The following is a 20,247-nucleotide window of genomic DNA, read 5'->3' as shown; positions in this document are numbered from 1 at the left end:
GCTCTTGGCACCCAAAAGCCAACATCTGGAGGGGCTTATGCTCCTGACCTTCTCTCTCCAGTGGAGGGAGGTTCAGAAGTCATGGGGGTTCTGTGGGGTCCGTGGGGCTGTGGGAGGGCTGGGGTGGACCCAGGGGTAGGTCAGGGTGGATGTGAGGACTTGGGAGGGGCACAGCAGAAGCCTCAGGTCCTGGGGTCTGTTCCTGGCTCTCCAGAAATGCTTCCCAGGTGACCTTGGGGAAGCCACTTGGGGAAGCCTTGGGGAAGTCCCTCTTCACCTTTGTTTCCCTACCTGGTAAAGAGGAGGGCTCACTCTTTGCACCCATGGCCTTAGGTAGTAGTTAATACCTTTTGATAAGTCTGAGTTGCCACAGGGATTTGGTCAGCCACCACTAACTCAGTTGGAGCAGAGGCTGATATGTTTTCTTCCAGGTTAGAAAGACGTTGGTTGCTTTTCAAGAGTGGTTTCTTGGAGTTGAAGGCACCAGAAGTAGGGACGCTTCTGTCCTTAGACACCACAGCTCTCTGCACCCTCTTGGCACCCAGATTCTTCCAAACCAGCAGCCACATTTCAGAAGTTTATCCTCCATGGTGCATCTGAGGATCTCGCCTGACCCAGACCAGGAGCTTTCACACCACTTGGCTGGGGACGTGGCACCATGGGGCAGAGCTCTTGGCCCTGAGAAGAAAACAGGCGGAGGTCGCACCTTCCACTGCGAAAGTCTGGGCTTGGTGGGCCTGATTCAGCCACCCAAATTAAAGTTGTTTCCCAGAGATCCCAATGGAGCGGATGACGCTGCTGTGCCTCAGGTACCCGACCCATCGGCTGGGAGGGGACCCATTGGGGGACGTCTGGGGAAGGGGCTGGTGCTCGTGCGTGCATCTGGTGGGAGCCACTGCCCCTCTCTCTTCCCAAATCGCAGGGGAAATATCAGGGCTCATAGGAGCGGCTGCCTGCAGCCGAGGTGGGAGCCTCACAGCCCCCAGCCATGCGAAGTAAGAGCAGGGAAGGGGAGCAAAGCAAACACGCTTTGTCCAGGCTATTTATTTTGTGCTGGGGTAAGGGATTTTTTTTTTTTTTTTGTTTCAGATATGCGATGAGCGTGTTACTCAGCCATGACTCGAGAACTTGTGAGCAATAAAGTCATCCCAAAGTCTGCCAAAAAAAATCTTCTTAGCACACCCACCTCATCACACGTTCCCACTGTAGCTACTTTAGTGCGATCTGCTGCTGAAAGGCGGCTACCTCGCGGGGAGGCTGCGGTAGCCATCTGGGAGCTTGCGGCAATGGCCCATGGATGAACCCATGCCTATCGGTGTTGCCTGCTTGGTGACTGGGACCTTTTGCCAGCGGCATCACAAAGATGGTGGGCTCCAAAATCCAAGAGAAAACAGAGCTGGAAGGGGCTGTGTAGTCTGGTGTGGGCTTCCTCCTGAAGCCTGGGTCAGATCTTGGGTTTGGGATGTTGGGTTTCACTTTCTGGGATCAAGACCTGACCTGAGGCCTCCATGAGGTGGAGAGCTGTGCATACCTTCCCCCTCCTGCCCTGCGCCAACACAGCTCCATCAGGGCTGGCTGGATGTGGAGTGACCTGGGGCTCCAGAGCCCTGCACCAGCCACCGCTGGCGTGTCCTCCAGGCTGTGGGGAGAGGTGCGATGGAGGCATGCCCCACTGAACAGGGAGAGCGCTGTTGGAAGTGCCGGAGAAAGTGCATATTGATGCCAAAATTCACTTTATTGGGGACTGACCAGTTCCCTGGGCAAGGAGGCAGAGTGCTGGGTCCCCACGTACAAGACCCCTCGCCCTGGGGAGGCCGCTCTGCGTGTGGGCTGGTGCAGCCCCCGCTTGGGCGCCGGGTCCGATGCCTCCGGGACTGGGATGCTCCTGGAGCTGAGTATCGGGGCTGGCTGTCGGGGGAAGCCTTGCTCAGTTGAAGGCAGGAAGGATTGAGGTAAAAAACAACCCCAGCTCAGCGGGGTGAGATGCAAGGGATGGTGTTGGAGACACCCATCAACCTGCTGGCGGGGGGGAGCCAGGGACACCAAGGAGGTGGGTCCGGGCAGAAGCCCCTCGCCTGAATTGCCGGGGTAAAAACCGCCTCCGCCAAGGCCTCCTCTCCCCACCCCTTCCCTGCGCCGGGGCTCTAAATAATTGATAACGCTGATAAATAATAGATCTTGTATTTGCTCCTTCGCTTTTTCTCTGCCGGGGCGTGTGTGCTGGCAGGCTGGCAGTGCTGCATGAGGGTTATGGGGATGGGGAGCGCGCCGAGGCGCGCGCGAGCACGCCTGTGTCGGGCCGGGGTAGAGAGCTCTGCAGCGGGGAGAGCATTCCGGGGAGATAAAGGGCTGGTTTGATGTGTGTTCATGTGGCGGGGCTGTTTTGCCTTGCATGCCTTTCTCTTTTGCTTTATTTTTTTCCTGGAGTGAAGCCTGGCGCCAGCAGTCTGGAACCAGCCTGACAAGCTTTTGAGTTATGGAAAGGGGGAGGAAGGGGGGAGGAGAGAGAGAAAGAGGGAGCGAGAGAGGCAGGGAGGAGGAGGGCGAAGGCAGAGGGAGGCAGCTGGGATGTGGATTATTAGGGGAGAACAAGAATACACACAAGAGGCTGGTGGGGTGAGGGCTGGGGGCTACCGGGGACGGTGGGGAGGGGACGGAGCCGGCTTCTAGCAAACCTTTCAAAGGGGATTTTTTTTTTTTTTTTTTTTTTTTTGCATGGTGGGGAGAGGGGGGAATTGAGTCATTTTGGGCATGAAACGCAAACCTCGCCGCGTCAAGGAACAAGGAAGTTTTTTAAAGCGCCAATTAAAGGGCTTGGAGAGGTCCGGGGCTTTTAAACAGCCTTGGGAAGGGGGGGTCCTGGCCGGCGTTCAGGCTGCCGTCCCATCAGGACATTCCTTTCTGCTGAACGCTGCTGCTCCCGGCCCTCTCCTCCTCCTTTTCCAAGCTGCCGTCGAATCCTTTCCAACTCCCGCATCCGAACCCGGAGAACTTTGCTCCGTTTCATCTCGCGCCGCTTGCCTCCCACCGGCCCCGGGCTGCGCTCGGCGCTTTGATCATGAGCTGCTTGCACAGAGACACCCCCCCTGGACCCCCGCGCTTCGCACGCCCAGCACCGGGAGCCAGCAGCCCCTCCAGGGGCTGGCATTGCCAAAAATTTCCCCCTCCCTTGTTGATGGAGACCCCCATCTGCCATCACCTCCCTGCTCAGGGAAGGCAGCTGCTTCAGCAAATTGGTAGTTCTGATGCTGGGGGGAGGAGGGCTCGTTGCTTGGTGATGAGGGGGTGTCCCCCCCCAAAATGGGAGAAGGTTAACGTGCCCCGTGGTGGGGTGTGAGGGGTTGGGTTGGGCAGTGTGTTTGGAAAGGTCCCGTTGGGGACCCCATGCCTGGAAAAGCCACGTGGCGCCCACGAGGGCTGCTCCTGTGCTGCTCTGGAGGGGTTTGTGGCACCGGCAGCAGCGTGGCCGGAGTCCCGAGCAAACCTACGGGAGCAGGGGTATCGCAGGCAGGGGCTGGAGTAGCTCCATGGCACGTTTTTCCCCCCTCGATGCCCCCTTGTCGCCTCCCACGGATGCCCAGCAGCAAGAAGCATAGGAGCAAACGCAACCTCAACTTTGCTGCTTCAGCCCATCGTGCCAGCCTTTTGGAGCAGGGAGCTCCGTGCCCAGGCTCCGGGGGGAAATCCAGAGCGCTGGCAAAGGGACCGGGATTTGGAGCCGCTTTGCGGGGGCTTTGTTTGGTTTGGTTTCAGCACAGCCTATTTAACTGCAACGATTGGTGAAGACTGGGGAGAAAGGAGCTCTTTGTTAAAGGCTGAACGGCCCCAGGTCTTTAAGTCAGCCTGTGCAGAGAGCTCTGAGAAGTTGAGATAGCCCAGGGATGGGCGGATTTTGGGATGGGCAGATTTCACGTCCCTCGTACCTCATGAGGGTTAGCGCACCCAGCTCCCAAAGAAAAGCCAAGCAGAAGCCCTGCGAAGCACCACCACCATCTGCCAAGTCTTTGTCTTCGCAGAGGAGGTGGAAGGGGGAACACCCAGTTTTCTGAAATCTCCATTACAGGTTGCCTATGAGCTGCAGCTCTTCAGAAATACTTCTTTCTCTGGGTTTCCTGGAAGCAAAATGTTGCCCTCCGCTGTTTGCAGCGTAGCTGGAAGAGAGAGCTCACTGCGTCCGAGCCTGGCCGGTGCTTCACTCCAGTGTCACACCCCTGGCGGTGGCCAGGGCCAGGTGGGTTGCAGAGGGACAACTCCTACCCAGCCCATAGGTGCTGCAAAGACCTGCAAGAGGTCTGCTGGTCCTCAGTTAGCCACCACTAATGAACTCCTCCTGCTCTCGGGGTGACCTGCTCCCACCCCATCACCTCAACGCAGGGCTGAGACGTGGTGGCTGGCCATTGGGTCCGGTTTGGACTGAGGTGGGTCCGCTGAAGACCAACCTCCTCGCACGTCGTGTTTCACAAAATAACAACACCAAGCAGCTCAGTTGTGCATCCTTGGTCCAAATTCCTCATTTTCTCTCTTTTCCTCTGTTTCTCCTTGGCAACTCTTTGAGCTCTTTCTGGTAACTATAGAGCGAGGCTGGCAAACTTGTCCCCTAGCTCCTCCCTGCTGGAGATGCAACACAGATGGATCCATAACACCAATTGATGTTTATAAACCTCCAACATCTAGATGTTTGGGGTCTTAAACTAGTAAATGGAGGGAGCAATTACTCTTTTCTGTAGAAGTGGAAACTGAGGCACTGGCTACAAATTTGGCTGAAGTCAGATTTTAGGGCCAGGTAACGTGGTTGCACTGGGAAACCTTTGGTGCATTGGCTCCCTTGGCATCTCTGGTTCTGGAGATGCTGCCGAGAGGGAGGGGACCCTTCTCCCCTTCTTCTTGCCCAGAAGGGAGCCCCGTGGCCTGTCCCCGACCCATCACCTCCCCACTTGCATGAGAGGCAGCAGGCGGAAATAAAACACAATTCGGGGCTGGCGGAGCCAGGGAAGAGCGAGATAAGTCTTGGTGGGGAGACCAGCCTCACCTTTCATATTCTAATGCCTTGCCTTTGCCTGATTTGTGAGCTCTCGGGAGTCCTGCTGGGAATTCGCTCGAACGGAGGCACACGCCGCCGTCCCTCGGTAAATTACACAGAGATATAATGAAGGAGGAGAAATCAGTTACTCTGTGACTGCGGCTCCCCAGGGGACCTTAATTCAAATATTTGTGGAGCTGAGCAAGTGGGGCGTTGGGGAGCCGCCGAGTTGGAGTGTCTCTCGACAGGTTGCTCGCAGGTGGTTGGTGACGGGGAGGCAGTGCTCTGAGCTGCAGGATCCGTCCCAAAAGGGGCTTCGGGCTCCTGACGGTGCTATGGATGTTGTTAGCCAAGAGAGGGAAGGTGAGGCCGTGGTCCAGCTGTGGCTGCCTGGAAAATGGAGGCGGACTCCGACCTGCAACTGGTGGCTGTTAGGATGGGGCAGCCTTGTGTGCCCCTTTGCCAACGGCTTTGAGCAGCGTGGGGCAATGGGGGCATCTGCCCACAGTTCACAGCCAGGCTCTCCATTGCCGTAGTGTCATCCCTTGGGGAGGGACAGGGACCTGGGAGGGGACAGCCTGGCCCTCCTGTGGTTTCCTCCAGTGAGGGAGGAGCAGGGTTTGCAAAGCCAGGCGAGCTCTCTGCAGCCCACGTGGCCGCTGTTTTCAGTAATGAATATAGAAAGGGTTAAACGCTGCATGGCAGCAAGGAGCGGGCTAACCCCACATTGCTTAATTTAGGAATGAGACAATCGATTTACCTTCAGCTCCAGCACCAGCCCATTCCCCCCATGTGCCCTCAAGCCAGGCTTTCTGCCCTCTCTCCTCCCAGGGCATGCCAACGTCGTGGACCTGAGAAAACAAACGGGACCCAATTTGCCCAGCCAGCGAGCTGCACCAGCAAATGGGGCACAGCTGGGCGGTCACCCCCTTGCTGGGTGTGTGTACGACCCATTAGGTCCTGCTTCACCCTGATGGCCAAGGCTGTGGCACCACCAAGGACATGGTGGCCCCTTGGCCATCCTGTGGTTCTCTCGCCTGCTTCAGCATGGAGACCTGGGGCGCAGGGTGCTCAGTGCCCAAGGAGAGGTGGTGGGGTGGGGGCTGAGGGCAGCTGTGTTCACCCAGTGCCATTCTGCACAGCCGTGCTCTTCTCCTGCAGGTCCTACGCCATCGCCCCGGCACTCGGAAGTGATGCCGTTGGCAGGAGCCGTGCACGCAACCGTGAGCACACGCAGACGCGCTCCCCTCCCGCACCCGCTCCTTGCACGCCCGCTCGCACGTGTGCCCGCTCTCCCGCTCCCCAACGGGCCGCTCTGCTCATGTGCCGGCATCGCGCCCCGAGTGCGCGGCGCTCACATATGCCCACACACATGCTCGCTCCAAGCTGGAGCGCCGCTCGGCATCCCTAAGTTTTGTCTCCGGATGCCGGGGCTGCCGTGCATGGCGGGAGGCAATCCTGCACCCACCCACCCGCTCACCCACCCACCCGCTCACCCAACCCGCACCCTGAGCCGTGCCGCTTGCCACCGGCAAGCGCAGTCGCCCTCCCCGCGCTGCAGCCCCTTGCACGCTCGGCGCCTTCGGGCTGCGTAGGGATCTGCAGCACACCAACTGTTGGGAAGGAAAAAAAAAAAACAAACCCACAGATTCAGCCGAGAGAGGTGGAAGTGGGGGGGGAGAGAGAGAAAGAGAGAATGACAGACTGCAATCCCCCTTGAGTGCCTAGCCTCATGAATATTAATAAGGTGGTAATTAAAATGCAGGGACACAGCAGGACGGATGCAGGCGCTGCCTTCGGAGCGCTGGGAACGGGGGGAGTGCGTCTTTCCAGGCAGGTTTTGATTCCGTTCTCTGATGAAAAGAAGAAAACGGAGCCTTCAACTTTAATCAGTTTAGAGTTTTTTTGACACGACATATCTTTAATTGCTGATATTTCTGCTCTTCTCAAACCCGGCTCCACCGACTCCAGTCTAAGCGGAGATAACGAACCACGCTGAAGTGCCGTGGATTCGTGCCGTTATTTACGCCTCGACTTGTTTGCTACTTTCCTGGGGTTTCACCTCTTTGCCTGGGGTCGGAGGGCACGGCCCTGCTGCCGATTGCCTCTGTGGTGAGGGGTGGGGGCTGGAAACGCAGCCCGGCATCTCTTTGTCTAACCCCCCCCCTCCCCACCCAACCTCCTCCATGCCAGTCTTAGGGACCTGCCTTTTTTGGGTGCTAAATCCTTCTTCTTGACCATGGCTGTATGGTCAACTTGGAGTTGGACATGATGCCATCTGGCCTGGGTGGTGGGGAAGGGAGGCTGGGGTCCTCAGTAGCGGCAAGCAGAAGATTGCGTTGTGTTGGGTTGTGTTGAATTGGGTCAGGTTGGGCTGGGTTGGGTTGGAGAGCAGGTCTCTTGAGAAGAGAGACTCTGTTTCCCCTCCCCAAAGGAGGTTCCTCCAGTGTAAGAGTAGAGGTGGCTGTTGGGTTGCTGAATTATTATTAGGGAGGCTCAAGTCTTCTCCAGTAGCCGGGGTTCCGAGGTTGGGTGAGGGTCCTGTGAAGGATGCACAGGGCAGGCTGGGAGGTCTGTGAGCAAGGTCAGCCAAAGTGTTCATCCTTCTTGGAGAAGGCAGTTACTCCAGAAGGTCTGGCCCATTGATGGGAGTACCATGTTGCTGGGAAAATGAACAGAGCGTGTTGGTTGGTGCCCAAAGGGAATGCTTGGGTGTGGGAATTGGACCATGTCAACCCAGAACAGGGATTTAGGTGGTGGTTTCTGGCAAAATCATAAAGAAAAAAAAAAAAAGAAAAAGAAAAGAACCCCCAAAATATCCCATACCAGTGGAAATAGTTGTTTTGGGTAAAGCCTGAATATTTAGTTTGGCCTGAAAGTTTTGGGGTTTTATGTTTGGGGGTTGCCTAATTTTAACTAGATCTCTTCTTTTACATTGAGATCATTTTTTGAACTGGAAAAAAATAGGTTTGTTGGCATGAAAAATTCAAAAAGATTCTTTTAGAAAATGCCCAAATACAACAATGCATCATGTAAGCAATGGAAGAAGATGGTTTGACATCTCCAAAGCCTTCTCCCCTGCCCAACAATGCACGTATTTCTTTACTTTTTTTTTTTTTAATTCCAAAAAATTTTTCAACTTCACCCTGAGTTTCAGGATGATTCAGCCTTTTTGAATCGTCTAATTTTTGGTAAATCTACTATTCCTCAGAAACCAAGCAAACAAAATCCTCCTCAGCTCTTAGAAAGATGAGGAAGACCAAGTGGTGGAGGACAGCCAGGGATGGAAATGGCCATGGAAAGATACCCTGTGTTTTCTGGGCAGTGGAGGCACTCCTGGATCACGGATGGAGGATAAAGGGTTTGCCCCACCTTGGAGATATTGCCCAGAGAATGACTGTGATGTTTGAGGGAGATGCTGTGATGGGAGATCCTGCATCCTCCTGGGTCCAGAGATATGTCCCAGGAGGGTCTCCTGGCCTTCAGGATAAACTGCACGCCTGCACTCCCATTTCTCCCTCCGAAGCTTTGGTACTTTCTCTCCCCTGGGAATGTGTCCTTGTGCTTTGCTGACCTGCCTGCACGGACAGATGGAAAAACAGGGCTGCAGCATCTTGGAACCCTTGAGATTTTCTTGCCCACTGGGCCAGGGTCGGAGCTGTTTGCGTAACGGGGTCTTTTCCATCAGGCATCTTCCTGTAGGGATGTGGGATGCCCTTATCTACTGGGGGTGCAGCAGGTTGGGTGTCCTGGGCTCTGCCTCACAGCAGGCTGACATCTCCCTGTTGTCCTACCCAATGGCAAGAAAGCAGCAGTTCCAGCTTTGGGCTTTACTGGATTCAACTGCTGGATCCATCTCCTTGTTGCTCTGTTTTTCCTTTTCTGAGGCAAATAATTCTCCATGTGGAGGGATGGCTGGTGAGCCCAGGTGCAGATAGGGGTTGGGAATTGAGCTGGACTCCTGGGGTGGAAGGGCACTAACCCAACTAAAGCCCTTTGCTGAGCACTGGCTTTTCATGGCATTTGTGTGAGCCATCGCCCTTCAAAGGAGAGGGGGGGTGACACCTCCCACCCCCTCCCTAGGGACATACCCCTTCTGCAGAGCTGCCCCATGCCCTGCGGCAGCACAGGGTGGCCCCAGGAACCACAGGACCTCGACTGGACCCTGACCCCTTGCTGGAGGGAGTAAAATGGGTCCCCTTGCTCGACGGATCGGCACAATGCCGACCCCTCCACAGTCACACCCGGGTGAGCTGAAACCGTGGTTGATTTGGGGTGAACTGCCTCAAAGCCAGAGAGTCTGTCCAGTCTTGCCCATTGGGGTCTTTGGGTTTTAGCGGTTTTAATGCATTTTGGGTTGTCCAGGGGAGTTCTTTGCCTTTTGCTAGACTGGATACCATGGCTTGTGCCTGGGGTTGGATCTCTCCTCCCAAGCAGGTAATTTTGCAGGAGTGGCTGCTGAGTTGGCTTTCCTTGGCCATGCTGGAGCTATGAAAGGTGGGGATGTGCTGGAGTCCCCATGAGGGACCACGGCATGCAGAGGGGACCGGCAGGTGAGAGACAAGGGGATGGGAGCTGCAGTGAAGACAGGACCCACGTGGAAGGGGCCACCTTGGGACCAGCCGGTCTCAGCCAGGGGAAAAAAAAAAAAGCAAAGCTGCTTTGGGTGTTTAGTGGGGAAAAAATAATTTCTCCTGGTTTTCTTCTTCTCCTTCAGCCTCTCCTTTATGCTTTCCTGCAGTGCTACAACAGCTGGTTTGAGGCAGGATAAGGACAAGGTCGAGCCAGTGTCTGAGCCCCTCTTCACCCCAAACCTCCCACCGCTGCTATCAAGTCCATGCTGAAGAAACCTCAGAAAATAACAGGTTTGCCATGCAGATGGGGTGACGGGGCTGGGGCCCTGCAGTGGCAGGGACAACCTTGGGTGGTGGGGACAGCCCCAGGTGGAGGGGACAGCCCTGGGTGACAGCCTTGGGAAGAGCAGGAATGCAAAACCCTACGGTGGACAGAGGGAGAAGGCGTCACTGTGCAGTTACCAGAAAATTTAAGTGGTGAAACACAAACGAGACCTGGTGACTTGTGTGGGAGCAAAGGCTGGGCTGGGGCTTGGCCGTGAGGAGCGCGGGAGGGAGGGTACAGGATGGGCCCCAGGTACCGCTTCCTGGTGACACCCCTCCGGCGGTCCCCGTCACCCCCGAGTCACATCCTGCTTGTGCTGGCTCATGTCTCATCCTGCTGCCTGCAGTTTCTCAATCCCTTTCGCTCCTGCCAGCGTTTCCTGGCTGCCGAGGTTGCTGCGGGGCCCACGGGGCCTGGGGGGAGCTCCCAAGGCACCGGGGAATTTAGGATGGGGGGCAAACTGCAGTGTCCTTGCTCGCCTAGGCACGGTCAGAGCCTGACCCTCCTCCAGCTCCTGCCATCACTTGCTTCGTCCCCTGACCATCGGCTGTGGGGGGCCGCAGGGCTCTGGTTGTGCATCTGCCGGTGCACAGCGAGGGCTCGCAGGTCCCCCTTGCATCCATCCTGCTGCCTCGAGCCCCGGCAGCCAGGGCAGAACAACAAGGTGGGAGTGAGCTGGATGCTTATTCCCTTTCTCTCTCATGCCCCGAGTCCCTGCACCGAGCGATGCCTCTGCAGGGACGCTGGCGAGAGCTGGGGCTGCAGAAAGCTGCTCCTGCGGGGCTGTGTCAGAGAGGAGCCCAGCCTGACTCTGCAGTCCCAGGCTGAGCCGCGCTCAGGTCCTGCAGAGAAAACAAACACTGAGCTCCGTCCTACCCTATTTTACAGCAGAACTGCCATTTAAGGGAGGATTTGGAGAGGAGACATCTTCCTCTTTGCGATTCCTTCTTGCCGGCGCGCAGCTCCCTATCCCTGGCGTATGCTAGACCCCTCTCTACGGAGCATCCCAGCAGCTAAAGGGTCATCCTCTGGCTGCAGCTTTCCTGTGCTCTCTCTGTCCCTGCTTTGTGCCTGGTGCCCTTTCCTCCTCCCCAGCCCCATCTCCAGAGGGACTGTGCTTACAGCTCGCCCGGCAGCAGGCTCCGGGAAAGGTAGCGTCCTCCTCCGGGACGGTTTGTGCCCTGGCACTGGAGCAGCCGGGCTGAGCCAGCCAGTGCAGGGGTTTAGCGGCGGCCGAGCCGGTGCCTCTTGGCTCAGCTCAGCGCTGGGGTGCTGGGCTTTGGATTTCTGGCCTTGAAGTCCTGCAATGGCCAGGAGAATTCAAGGGGATCTTCGACGGAGCAGGGAGACGCTGCAATACACCAGCAAGCTGGAGCCTTGGCGGGAGGGGGTGGGGTGGTGTCAGCTCTTGTCTCTGCCACAGACTCTCTGGGATAACCTTGGTCAAGGCTTTGTGCTTTGCTTGTCCTGGTGAAAAGCAGTGCCGTGGCTCCTGCTCCTTCTGTGCTGCTAAATCTGCTTGTGCTCAGAGCCCGGCCGGCAAGGGGGGAGAGTGGAGGGGGGTCCGCACAAACACCGGCTTTTTTAGCACTGGGGTTTAGCCTCGGGGGAGCTTTCTCCCCGCGTGGTTTTTACCCAGGCGTGACATTGCCTTTGCTCACCGCTTCCTACCCACTGTGTTGAAGGAACGGCTGAGACCCAGCACTCGGCAAAGGGCTGCCAGCTCCTGCCAGAGCTGCACTGCAGCGGGGCTGAGCCGTGGCTCCCCGTGGCCCCCGCAGACCTCGGGGCCGTGAGGCTGGAGCTGCTGGTTCCACTGCGACCCCCGAGCAGCGGTGTGTAGGACCCCGGCTCCCACCCTGCCTGGCGCTGAGGCCTGTGGCGAGTTGCAGGCTCGGGGTGCGGGTGCCCAGGGAGCATCTGTGGCTGGATAAGGAGCTCCCATGAGCCGAACCACGGGGACCACGGCACCTGGGGTGCTGCATTTCACCTTGCCTGACCTTTGGGAAGGCAGAACACCTCCGAGGGACTCCGTAAGGGTTACTGCACCCGCGTGGGGCTCGGGGCTGGGACCACCGCTCGCCGTGGGGTGCTGGCACCGTGCACCCCTCCTCCTCCATCACCCTCCAGCCAGCACCCAGGGGAGCACGGCCGGGCAGGGACGCAGCCCAGGGATCCCGGGGGAGGGAGGAAGGGTCGCTCCTCTCCGGGGGAGGTCCGGGCTCTCCTCTCCTTTCCCTCCAGGCCAGGCAATGGTTAAATTCCTTTCCAGCTGAGCTGGCAAGCAGAGCCCAAGCATATTAGTCAGATCCCTGTAGGGGGTGGGGAGGAGGAAGGAGAGAGCAGCGAGGAGGGGCCGGAGCGGAGCCGGGAGCTGAGCTATTCTCCGGGGCGCGAGTGCAGGGAGGCAGGCGCAGCAGGAGTTGCTGCTTCCCAGAAACTTGATTATTTTTAACCCAGGAAGAAGAAAGGAAGGAAAGGGGGGGGGGGGGGGGGGCACAAAAAAAAGGAGGAGGGGGTAAATCTGGAGGAACTGGAAAACAGGCAGTTGGCACTTGCGGACGGCTTTGCAGAGGGGAGGGAAGGCGAGCGAGGGGGGCGGCGTGGCGCAGGGCTGCCCCGTCTGCCCCCCCGGCAAGGACAGGACACCGAGCGGTGCCAGCCCTGGCTGGAGGTGCCCCCGCCATGGCAGGAGGGCCCGGGCCTCGCCGTGCCTTCGCCACCTCGGCCGCCTCCGGCCTCTCCCGGCACATGTCGGTGCCCCCCGGGGGAGCAGGATGCGGCCCGTTTCCCTCCCACCCAGCCGCTCGCACACAAAGAGGGCACGTACGCCGGCGGTTGTGGCTTCCCGGATCCCTCCTCTGCCCCCCTGCTTGGAACTGTGGCTGTTCCAGAGAGCTGGGGTGAAGCAGGGGGCTCCGGGGGGGGGCGGGGAGGGGGCTGACGGCGGGCACACGCTGATGACTTCGGGGGCTGATGGTGGGAAGCCACGTCGCTGCAGGGCTGGGTCTCACGCAGGCACCGTGGGGAGCTGGGGCTCCCCAAATTGCTCTGGAAATTGCCTGACTGCCTGAGGGAGGGTGACAGGAGAAAAGGTAGAAGGCAAGGGTTTCCTTCTTCCGTTGCCTCTCCACGCTTCAGTGGGAGTCCGGCATCAGAGACTGTAGAGAGGCCTTGGTGGCAAGTCCCACTTAATTGCATCGCTGTGTTTGGTCTGTGGTACAAAGCCCTGGGGCGGTAGTTTGGAAGTCCGGCAGCTGACAGATCTTTGGGAAAACACTTCCCCAAGCCCAGGTGCAGCGTCCTCGTGGTCCAACCCTGGGTCAGGGCAGGCTGGCCAAAAGTTCCCAGTGAAGGTCAAACGCTTTCTGGCCCAAGCTCATGAGGTGAAGACCTACCACTGCTCATATCAAGTATTTATTTCATGCAGCACACACACTTGTTGGAAGCTCGGTGTCCTCCGCGGCTGGAGTGTTACAAGCCCTGGGTGCAGGGCTTTGCTGGAGCTGGAGACCCCATCCCCGAGATGCAGAAGCAATGCCGGCTGTGACAGCACGTGAGGGAGCTTGGCACTGCAGTGTTGGGACCGAGGGCACCACTGCAATCGGATGGTGATGGGAGATGTGAGCCGGCTTTCCTCTTCTGACTCTTGCCCAGGGAACCCTGTGCTGGGAAACGGCATCATCTCCATGGCACACCGTGGCCAGCCAAGGTAAACCACGGGGATGAGTCCCTGGGCAGGTTTTGCCATCCTGGTCCTTCGTAGGACTTCTACTGTCATCTCCTCCGGTCAGCTGCAGGAGCCAGATCTTGAGTGGGTCTGATTTTATCCACACAGCAACATCAGTGCCATGCATCCAAGGGAGAAGTCGTCCTTGATTTGGCAGACATGACCAGATCTGGACAGAAAATGGATTTTGTTCCATAAAGGCAGAGAGGGGACACGGACAAACAGCTCAGCTGAGGTACTGTTGGGTTGGGCACTTCTCAAACTGCATCCCGTGCTGGCAGAGTGTGATGACTGTTTGGGTTTTCTACAAAAACCCTTTTGACAGAGGTGCCCCTGCTATGAGGGGTCCAAGTGGCGCTTGCCAAGGGCATTTGCCATGTTTTAGACCCTAGGGCAATGTCACCCCATGCCAGATGAACAAGCTGGAGCTGGGGACCTTCCCTGTTACCAGCCCGGATCGCTAGTGAGGAAAACATGTCCAACCCACTGCGTATTCCCTCGCGCCTCCTTTCCAAGCATTAAAAGTGCTAATTAAACCTGAGCTGCACTCCGGCATCTGGAGGGATTGGCCGCCTTTCCCAGCAGACCGACTGTGGGTCTCTGCGGGGATGGTCCCTAGTGCCATCCAGCCATGGAGAAGGTCTCTTGTCCGTGCTGCTCTTTGCACCCAAATTTTGAAGATGGGTGGCACAGCCCTGGAGCTGGGGATGCTCCCAAAAGGGCTCGTTTGCAGGGCACCCTACGGACAGCGGGTGGGATCATCGCCACCCCCAAAACCACAGGCACGGTGGAGACAGGGCACACAAGTTCTCCTCCTGACCTCTCGCCCTCCAAGGTATTTGGAGCTGGCTCTCACCAGAGAGCCGGGGTGGGCACAGGGCGGGTGTTTCCAGCGGATGGCAGGAATTCCTGACTCTTGGCCAGTTCTGGGTGTTAATTCCCTCCTGGGAGGCTCGGCTGCATCCCAGACCTCCAAAGGCGCAAAATCCCCTCGAGGGCAAAGGGCCCAAGCGGGGAAAGGGTAATTCCTCCAATGGCGGTGGGGAGACGGGGTGGAGGAGAGGAAGGATGACTTTTTTCCCTGTGATTTTGCACGAATGACCTCCCATCATTTCCTTGAAACCCAAGGGAGCTGAAGAGCCTTCCCTGCAGGAGCCGTGTGTGTCAGGGTCCCCAGGCAGGGGGAAGGTGCCCAGCTCTAAGGTTTGTGTCCCCGTCCCCGCTGCTCGGAGGAGGCGTGCTCATCCCCTGGGCTCCATCTGACCGTGGAGCAGCTCCGTGGGCTCTCACAGCCAAATGCTGCCTGCTGGGGATGCTGCCCCTCCGACGGGCCACCTCTGACCTCCCCAGGGGCCCTTTATCCCCCAGTCCTGCACCCCCCGCCCTGAGCCCCATAACCTGGGCTTGCAGGGAGAGCTGAGCCCAGCAGCTGCACCCCAAAACCAGCCAAAGACCCCGACACCGGGCCGGGAACCGCTCGCACCCTGCAGCCACCTCGCTCCGCAGCAAAGTCTTTGCTCCCCCCGCTGCGAGGGCGCCTGGGGCTGGGGCTCGCCGGGAGCTCGGGGTGATGGAGGGCCCTCCGAAGAGCCCCTTGTGCTGGAGGGAGACCAGCTCTCTGCCGGCAGGGTATTTTTTTTTTTTTCTTCCTTGCTCTTTGTTAAGCTCCCTTTCAGCTGAAATGGCAATGCCTGGGTGTTCTGAGCTGACAATAATTGCTGCAGTCTAGACACTGTCTGGTATGAGGCACGGGGAATCAAAGAGGCCCCTTCTCTCACTGCGACTTTCACACATGCTCCCTCGCTCCGGCTCCTTCCTTCTCCCTCTCCCATGTTCCCTTGGTCTTTGCCTTCTTTTTTTTTTTTTTTTCTTTTTTTTTTCCCTTGCTCCCCTCTATCTGCCTCTCGCCGAGATGGAGGAGAAGCGTCAGCATCTTCCCCCCCACGCTCTCCCTCTCTGCCGTCTGTTCCTCTCTCCCGCTCCCCCTCTCCCTCGCTTGCTCCTTCTCTCATCTGTCTCCTCTCTCCTTCCTCCACTCTTACCTTTATGCTATTCCCTTCCTCCCAAAGTTAGCAGAGAAGCAGGAGGGGGGGGCTGGCAGTGCTGGGGATTTAACTCCTTCCTCACCCTCCCGCAGGCTCTCCTCCCCATCCCAGCCCCTGGCCGGGGGTCCGGGCTGCTTTGGGGTGCTGGGCTCCTCTCTGCTGCCCGAGCCTGGGGCCGTGGGTCCTGCGAGAGGTTAAGGAGGCATCTGTTGGGGTTGCTCTGGGTCGGATGTAGCCTGGTTGGGGTGAAGGGGGCTGATGCACCCACCCTTCCCAGCACCAGGAGCCGAGGGGACGTGGCCTCCGCTCTCCCCTTGCCTTCCCCACACCACCCCACGGATGTCTCCCAGCCGTGAGGGAACCCGTCTTTGGGGACTTAGGTTGCTCCTTCCAGCGCTGTAGCAAACCAAAAGGAGATGTTTTTTCTAGCCACCCACCCACCCCAGACCTCAGCAGAGCTTGCCGTGCTCCTGCTTGGCTTGCAGCAACACCCAGGCGCTGCCCCATGCCCGCTGCGGGCTCCGGACAGGCCATGTCCTGCCGGCGTTTTGATGGGATGCCATGCAGCCAGTTCCAGTCATGCTCAGGAATTCGGCTTTTTCCGCTATGATGCTATTAGCAGATCATTTCTAGCTCAACCCTGGACTTCTATTAACCTCTGATCCCTGCACGAAAGACCCTTTTTCTGTAAAGCCCAACAAACAATGCCAAGTTTTGGTTAATGTGAGAACTCACCACGGAGGACAGACTATAAATGCTTTTAAAAGTGGAGAAACTGAGGCAAGAGGCAGTAAGTCCATTGGGTCAGCCTGCTGAGACCAAAGCTGCCGCGGGGCCACGCGATTCCCCTTTGTGGGACCCAAATTTGGGGCCAGGCATTTGCAAGCCGGCTGAGCCACTCGCTTGCCCATCCTTGGGCACAAGTGAGCAGCTCTCCCTGCGACCTCCAGCATCTCGGTGGCGGCCGTGCTGCTTGCTTACCATGGAAAAGTCGCATTAGGAAAGTATGCGATGTATTTTTAACTGTCTGTAATGCAATTTAGCAGCTGGAAAGGAGGAAGAAAGCCAATCCCATGCAATCAGCCAGATCTCTGCTGTCCACAAGCAAGGGCTCGGTGGACTGGAGGTTTTTTGGTACGGTTGGGGGCCTTGTTTGGGAAAAGGGCAGGGAATAACCTCATCCTCGAGACAGATTCTGGCTCAAGGAAGGTGGCGAGTGCAGGACAGAGGCCAGAGGACCCAGCAGCTCCCGGCGTGATGCACTTGTCCCCAAAAACTACTGTGCTGCCCGCATCTGTAGACGCTGAGTGCTTATGGCCGGATCTGATTCCCCAGGGAGCTGGGTGTCTTGGCCGTGCTTTGGCGTTGGGATTCTTTGCGTGCTCTGGCAGCAGGGCTTGCAGCGGAGGTTTCTGGGAGCCAGGCTCTTCAAAACATCTGCTCTGCACTGGAGGCACTTAACACGGGGCACGTTTGCCCCTGCCGTCCCCAGCCGCAGGTTCCTGTGACGCTCCCTGGGCTGGATTTTGTCGGGAGGTGGGTGCTGCCGGGCTGTACCACCCCCCTTCTCCTCCGGCATGGGGGTGGGTTCCCCATACGCCGCCCTCCCGGACAGCCCCCCAGCACCTTCCACTGTGTGCAGGGAGGGAGCTCAGTGGGGCTGCGGTGGGATGCAGGGTCTGGTATGTCACCTCCTGCCTTCCCTGCCTGCATCCCAGGGCAGCGTCTGCCGCCCGTATGCCGAGATCCTGTCGGCGAGGGGTAGAAACGGCTGCTATTTGTCTTCCTCTCTGTGCCATCCAGGTAGAAGTGCTGCTCCACCGCCAGCAACGAGTCTTTAACAGGGCTGAACACTGACGAGGACCCTCTGCGTCGTGGGGGCTCTTTGGGCAACAGTAGTAGGGCTCACCTGGGGTGTTTGGGTTGGTTTGCTGCCTCCAAGCAACTGGATGCTTAGGGGGGGCAGTTTGCTGTCATCGCTGGTGTTAACTCCCCCGTGCTTCCCCTTGGAGGACTTCTTCCCCCCCACCATGGTCCCCAAGACTTAGAGGAAGAGAGCGAGACTGTCTCCAGGGGACCCCCCCCATGGCGAGGCTCAGGCCCGGAGCTGATTTTCCCCGCAGCAGCTTGGGGGCTGGAAGCCGCCGGCAGCTGGTTCGTATATTCGGAGCTTTGCACACACGCCGTAAAAACGAGCCACGGGACAGCCCGGCGGGGAGGGGGCTCAGCGGCGGGGGGCTCCGGCGAGCCCTCAGGAGATGTAGGAGCCACCGATGCTCAGAGCTGCTGCCGTTTGCACAGGTTTTGGGGGGGATGATGCAAAGTCGGATGGCATCTCCCCGGGCTGGGGGGGTGGTGGCAGAGCATCGCTGGGATTAGAAAGGGCTGATGGTGAGAGACCAAGCGGAAACGCAAGCACAGGGAAGGGAAACAACTTGCCGAAGGTCATCCCCGGGCCAGCAGCAGAACCAGGAATAAAATCCAGGTGTGCCGAGCCGGTCCTTGGGTTGTATTCACACACGTGGGTGCTTTAACACTGCTGTGGCCAAGCAGGGGGCATTAACAGTAGAAAGGGTTTCCCAAAGCCACGGGTGTTCTCCGGAGCCACGATGCAGGTTGTGGGGCTGGTCTGTGTCTTGGAGAAGAAGAAAATTGGAGATTTGGGGTCCTCTTTTCCCTCGGAGCATCCGCCAAGCCCTGCTGGGTGGATGGTGAATGCTGTTGGATGCTGGCTGATAAGGCCAAGTGGTTAAAAACACTGCCTTTATTTGGAAGCTTATCTCCAAATCCTAATGAAAACAGACACAGAGGGAAGCCGGGAATAGCGGAGGGGCAGGAATGGCACCCCAGCGTGGTGGGGACCGGGGCTGGGTGATGCTGAGCAGGGGAACATGGTGGGGTTGGGAGTCTGGCTGGCTCCAGAATGGGGTGGGGTGTGTGAGATTTAAAAGCTTTGGGGCAGAACCAAGGAACTGGGGCAAGAACGTTGGGTCCCACGCCCGGGGAGGGAGAGTCTGTGGGAGCAGCTATGGTCCCCCTCCAAGCACCCAGAATCTGGGAATCCTCCCTAGTTGTTTTTTTTTTTTTTTTTAATTAGGGGCTCAATGAGGAAGAAAAACCTTGAAACCAAGGAAACGAGGGAGACAAAAAGGAAAATGTCGGCTCCTGCAAGGCAGAGCGAGCTGGCTCCAGCACCCCAGGGTGAGGGTGGGTGCTGCCCTGACCTCCCCGCTGCGGCTGGGGGCAAAAAGGTGACCAGGTTGAGACGCAATAAAAAAGGAGAAGGTGAAAGGAAGGGTCTTGTGCAGGGAGAGATGATGGGCTTCACCCTGGAGGACACTGAGCCACTCAAAAGGAGACTGTTTTGGTGCAAGAAGGATGATGGAAGAGGTGAGCAGAGGTTTTTAGGGGATGCTGTGGGGCAGAGAGCTGCTATGGTGGGCTCAGCGATCCCAGCAGAAGCTGGACTTTCCAAGACACCAAAATAATATTCCCAGACCAAAAGTTATGGGATAGCAGGGCTGGGAAAGCTGGGGACGAGACGTGTGTGCGTGTGCGTGGATGCAGTTGTGGCTGTGCCAAGCCCCATAAATCACAGCGGTGCGGATTGAAGCGCCATCGAAGGAAATTCTTCCTTACCAGATTTGGAGATTTCCTCTCAACCACCTCAATTTTCCCCACCAAGCGGCAGAGACCCGGGATCCTGGTTATGGCAAGTGCAGAGCCCTTACCGGGGCGCCCGGCCCCGCGAAGGAGAGGGTTTGCTGCCCCACGGCACGCGCTGATGGCAGTGCACGGGCAGAGCCCTGTTTCTCCCCACGCTGGGACTGATCCGGAGCAGTGCTATGGGTCTGGGGGTGCGCACCCCCCCGTCGCCCCATCCCTCGCTCTCGTTCCCCCCCCATGCACGGCCATCCGGGCCCAGGTCTGCCGTGCTGGGGCGGGGGGAGTAACTTGATATTTTCCTGCGCGTCCCCCCAGAGGGTTTTTTCCATTACACAGGCGGAGCGGAGCTGCCTGCTCGCCCGCTCGCCCGTCTCCCCCGCCTGCAACCTCTGGCACCGCTTTTCCAGCGGCACATTGTGCAAATGTAACCTTTCAGCGAGCCACTCCTACGGCAGGAAGCCGGGGGGCTCCGCTCCTGCCAGGAACGCAGCCGGCGCGGAGCTGGAAGGCAGCCCGTTAATCAGAGCCGGCTGACAGCGAAGCACACATCCTGGGCAACAGATTTCTGCTCCCGCTCCCTCGCTCGCTCAGCCTCGCCTTCCCGCTCCCGCTCGCTTCGGCTCGGCTGCGCGCTCTTGCCCTGCCATCCCACCTGCCTGCCTCCCCATCCTCCTCCTCCGCCTCCTCCTCCTCCTCCTCCTTCCCAGGTGTTGGCTTTCCCTCGCCATGCCGAGAGCTGCCCACAGCGTTTGGCGTGAGGCTGGTTGGGGTCCCGGCACCCCCAGTGTCCCTCTCAAGGAGGGGACCGGCTGCAGGGAGCAATGGCAGCGCTGCGACCATGCCAAGTGCGCGCCGCAGCATCCTGCCCATTGCCAGCCGGCAGCGCC

General features: G+C 58.3%; 1 protein-coding gene across 1 annotated transcript in view; it reads left to right on the top strand.

Annotated features, from left to right (window-relative positions):
* LOC128917676 (uncharacterized) overlaps window positions 1-14,443 on the top strand; it is a 66,688-nt gene extending 52,245 nt beyond the window's left edge. Inside the window, exons 4-8 of the mRNA XM_054221033.1 lie at window positions 432-809; window positions 4,064-4,231; window positions 6,182-6,243; window positions 9,762-9,885; window positions 13,350-14,443. Of these exons, the coding sequence (XP_054077008.1) occupies window positions 432-809; window positions 4,064-4,231; window positions 6,182-6,214 (579 nt within the window). The 3' untranslated portion in view covers window positions 6,215-6,243; window positions 9,762-9,885; window positions 13,350-14,443. The remainder of the gene's footprint in view (window positions 1-431; window positions 810-4,063; window positions 4,232-6,181; window positions 6,244-9,761; window positions 9,886-13,349) is intronic.
* Window positions 14,444-20,247: the final 5,804 nt, after the last annotated feature.

This window comes from Rissa tridactyla, chromosome 14, assembly GCF_028500815.1.
Source record: "Rissa tridactyla isolate bRisTri1 chromosome 14, bRisTri1.patW.cur.20221130, whole genome shotgun sequence".
Taxonomy (NCBI): Eukaryota; Metazoa; Chordata; class Aves; order Charadriiformes; family Laridae; genus Rissa; species Rissa tridactyla.
Note: the sequence above shows the minus strand (reverse complement) of the source record. Positions and strands in the feature narration are given on the sequence as shown.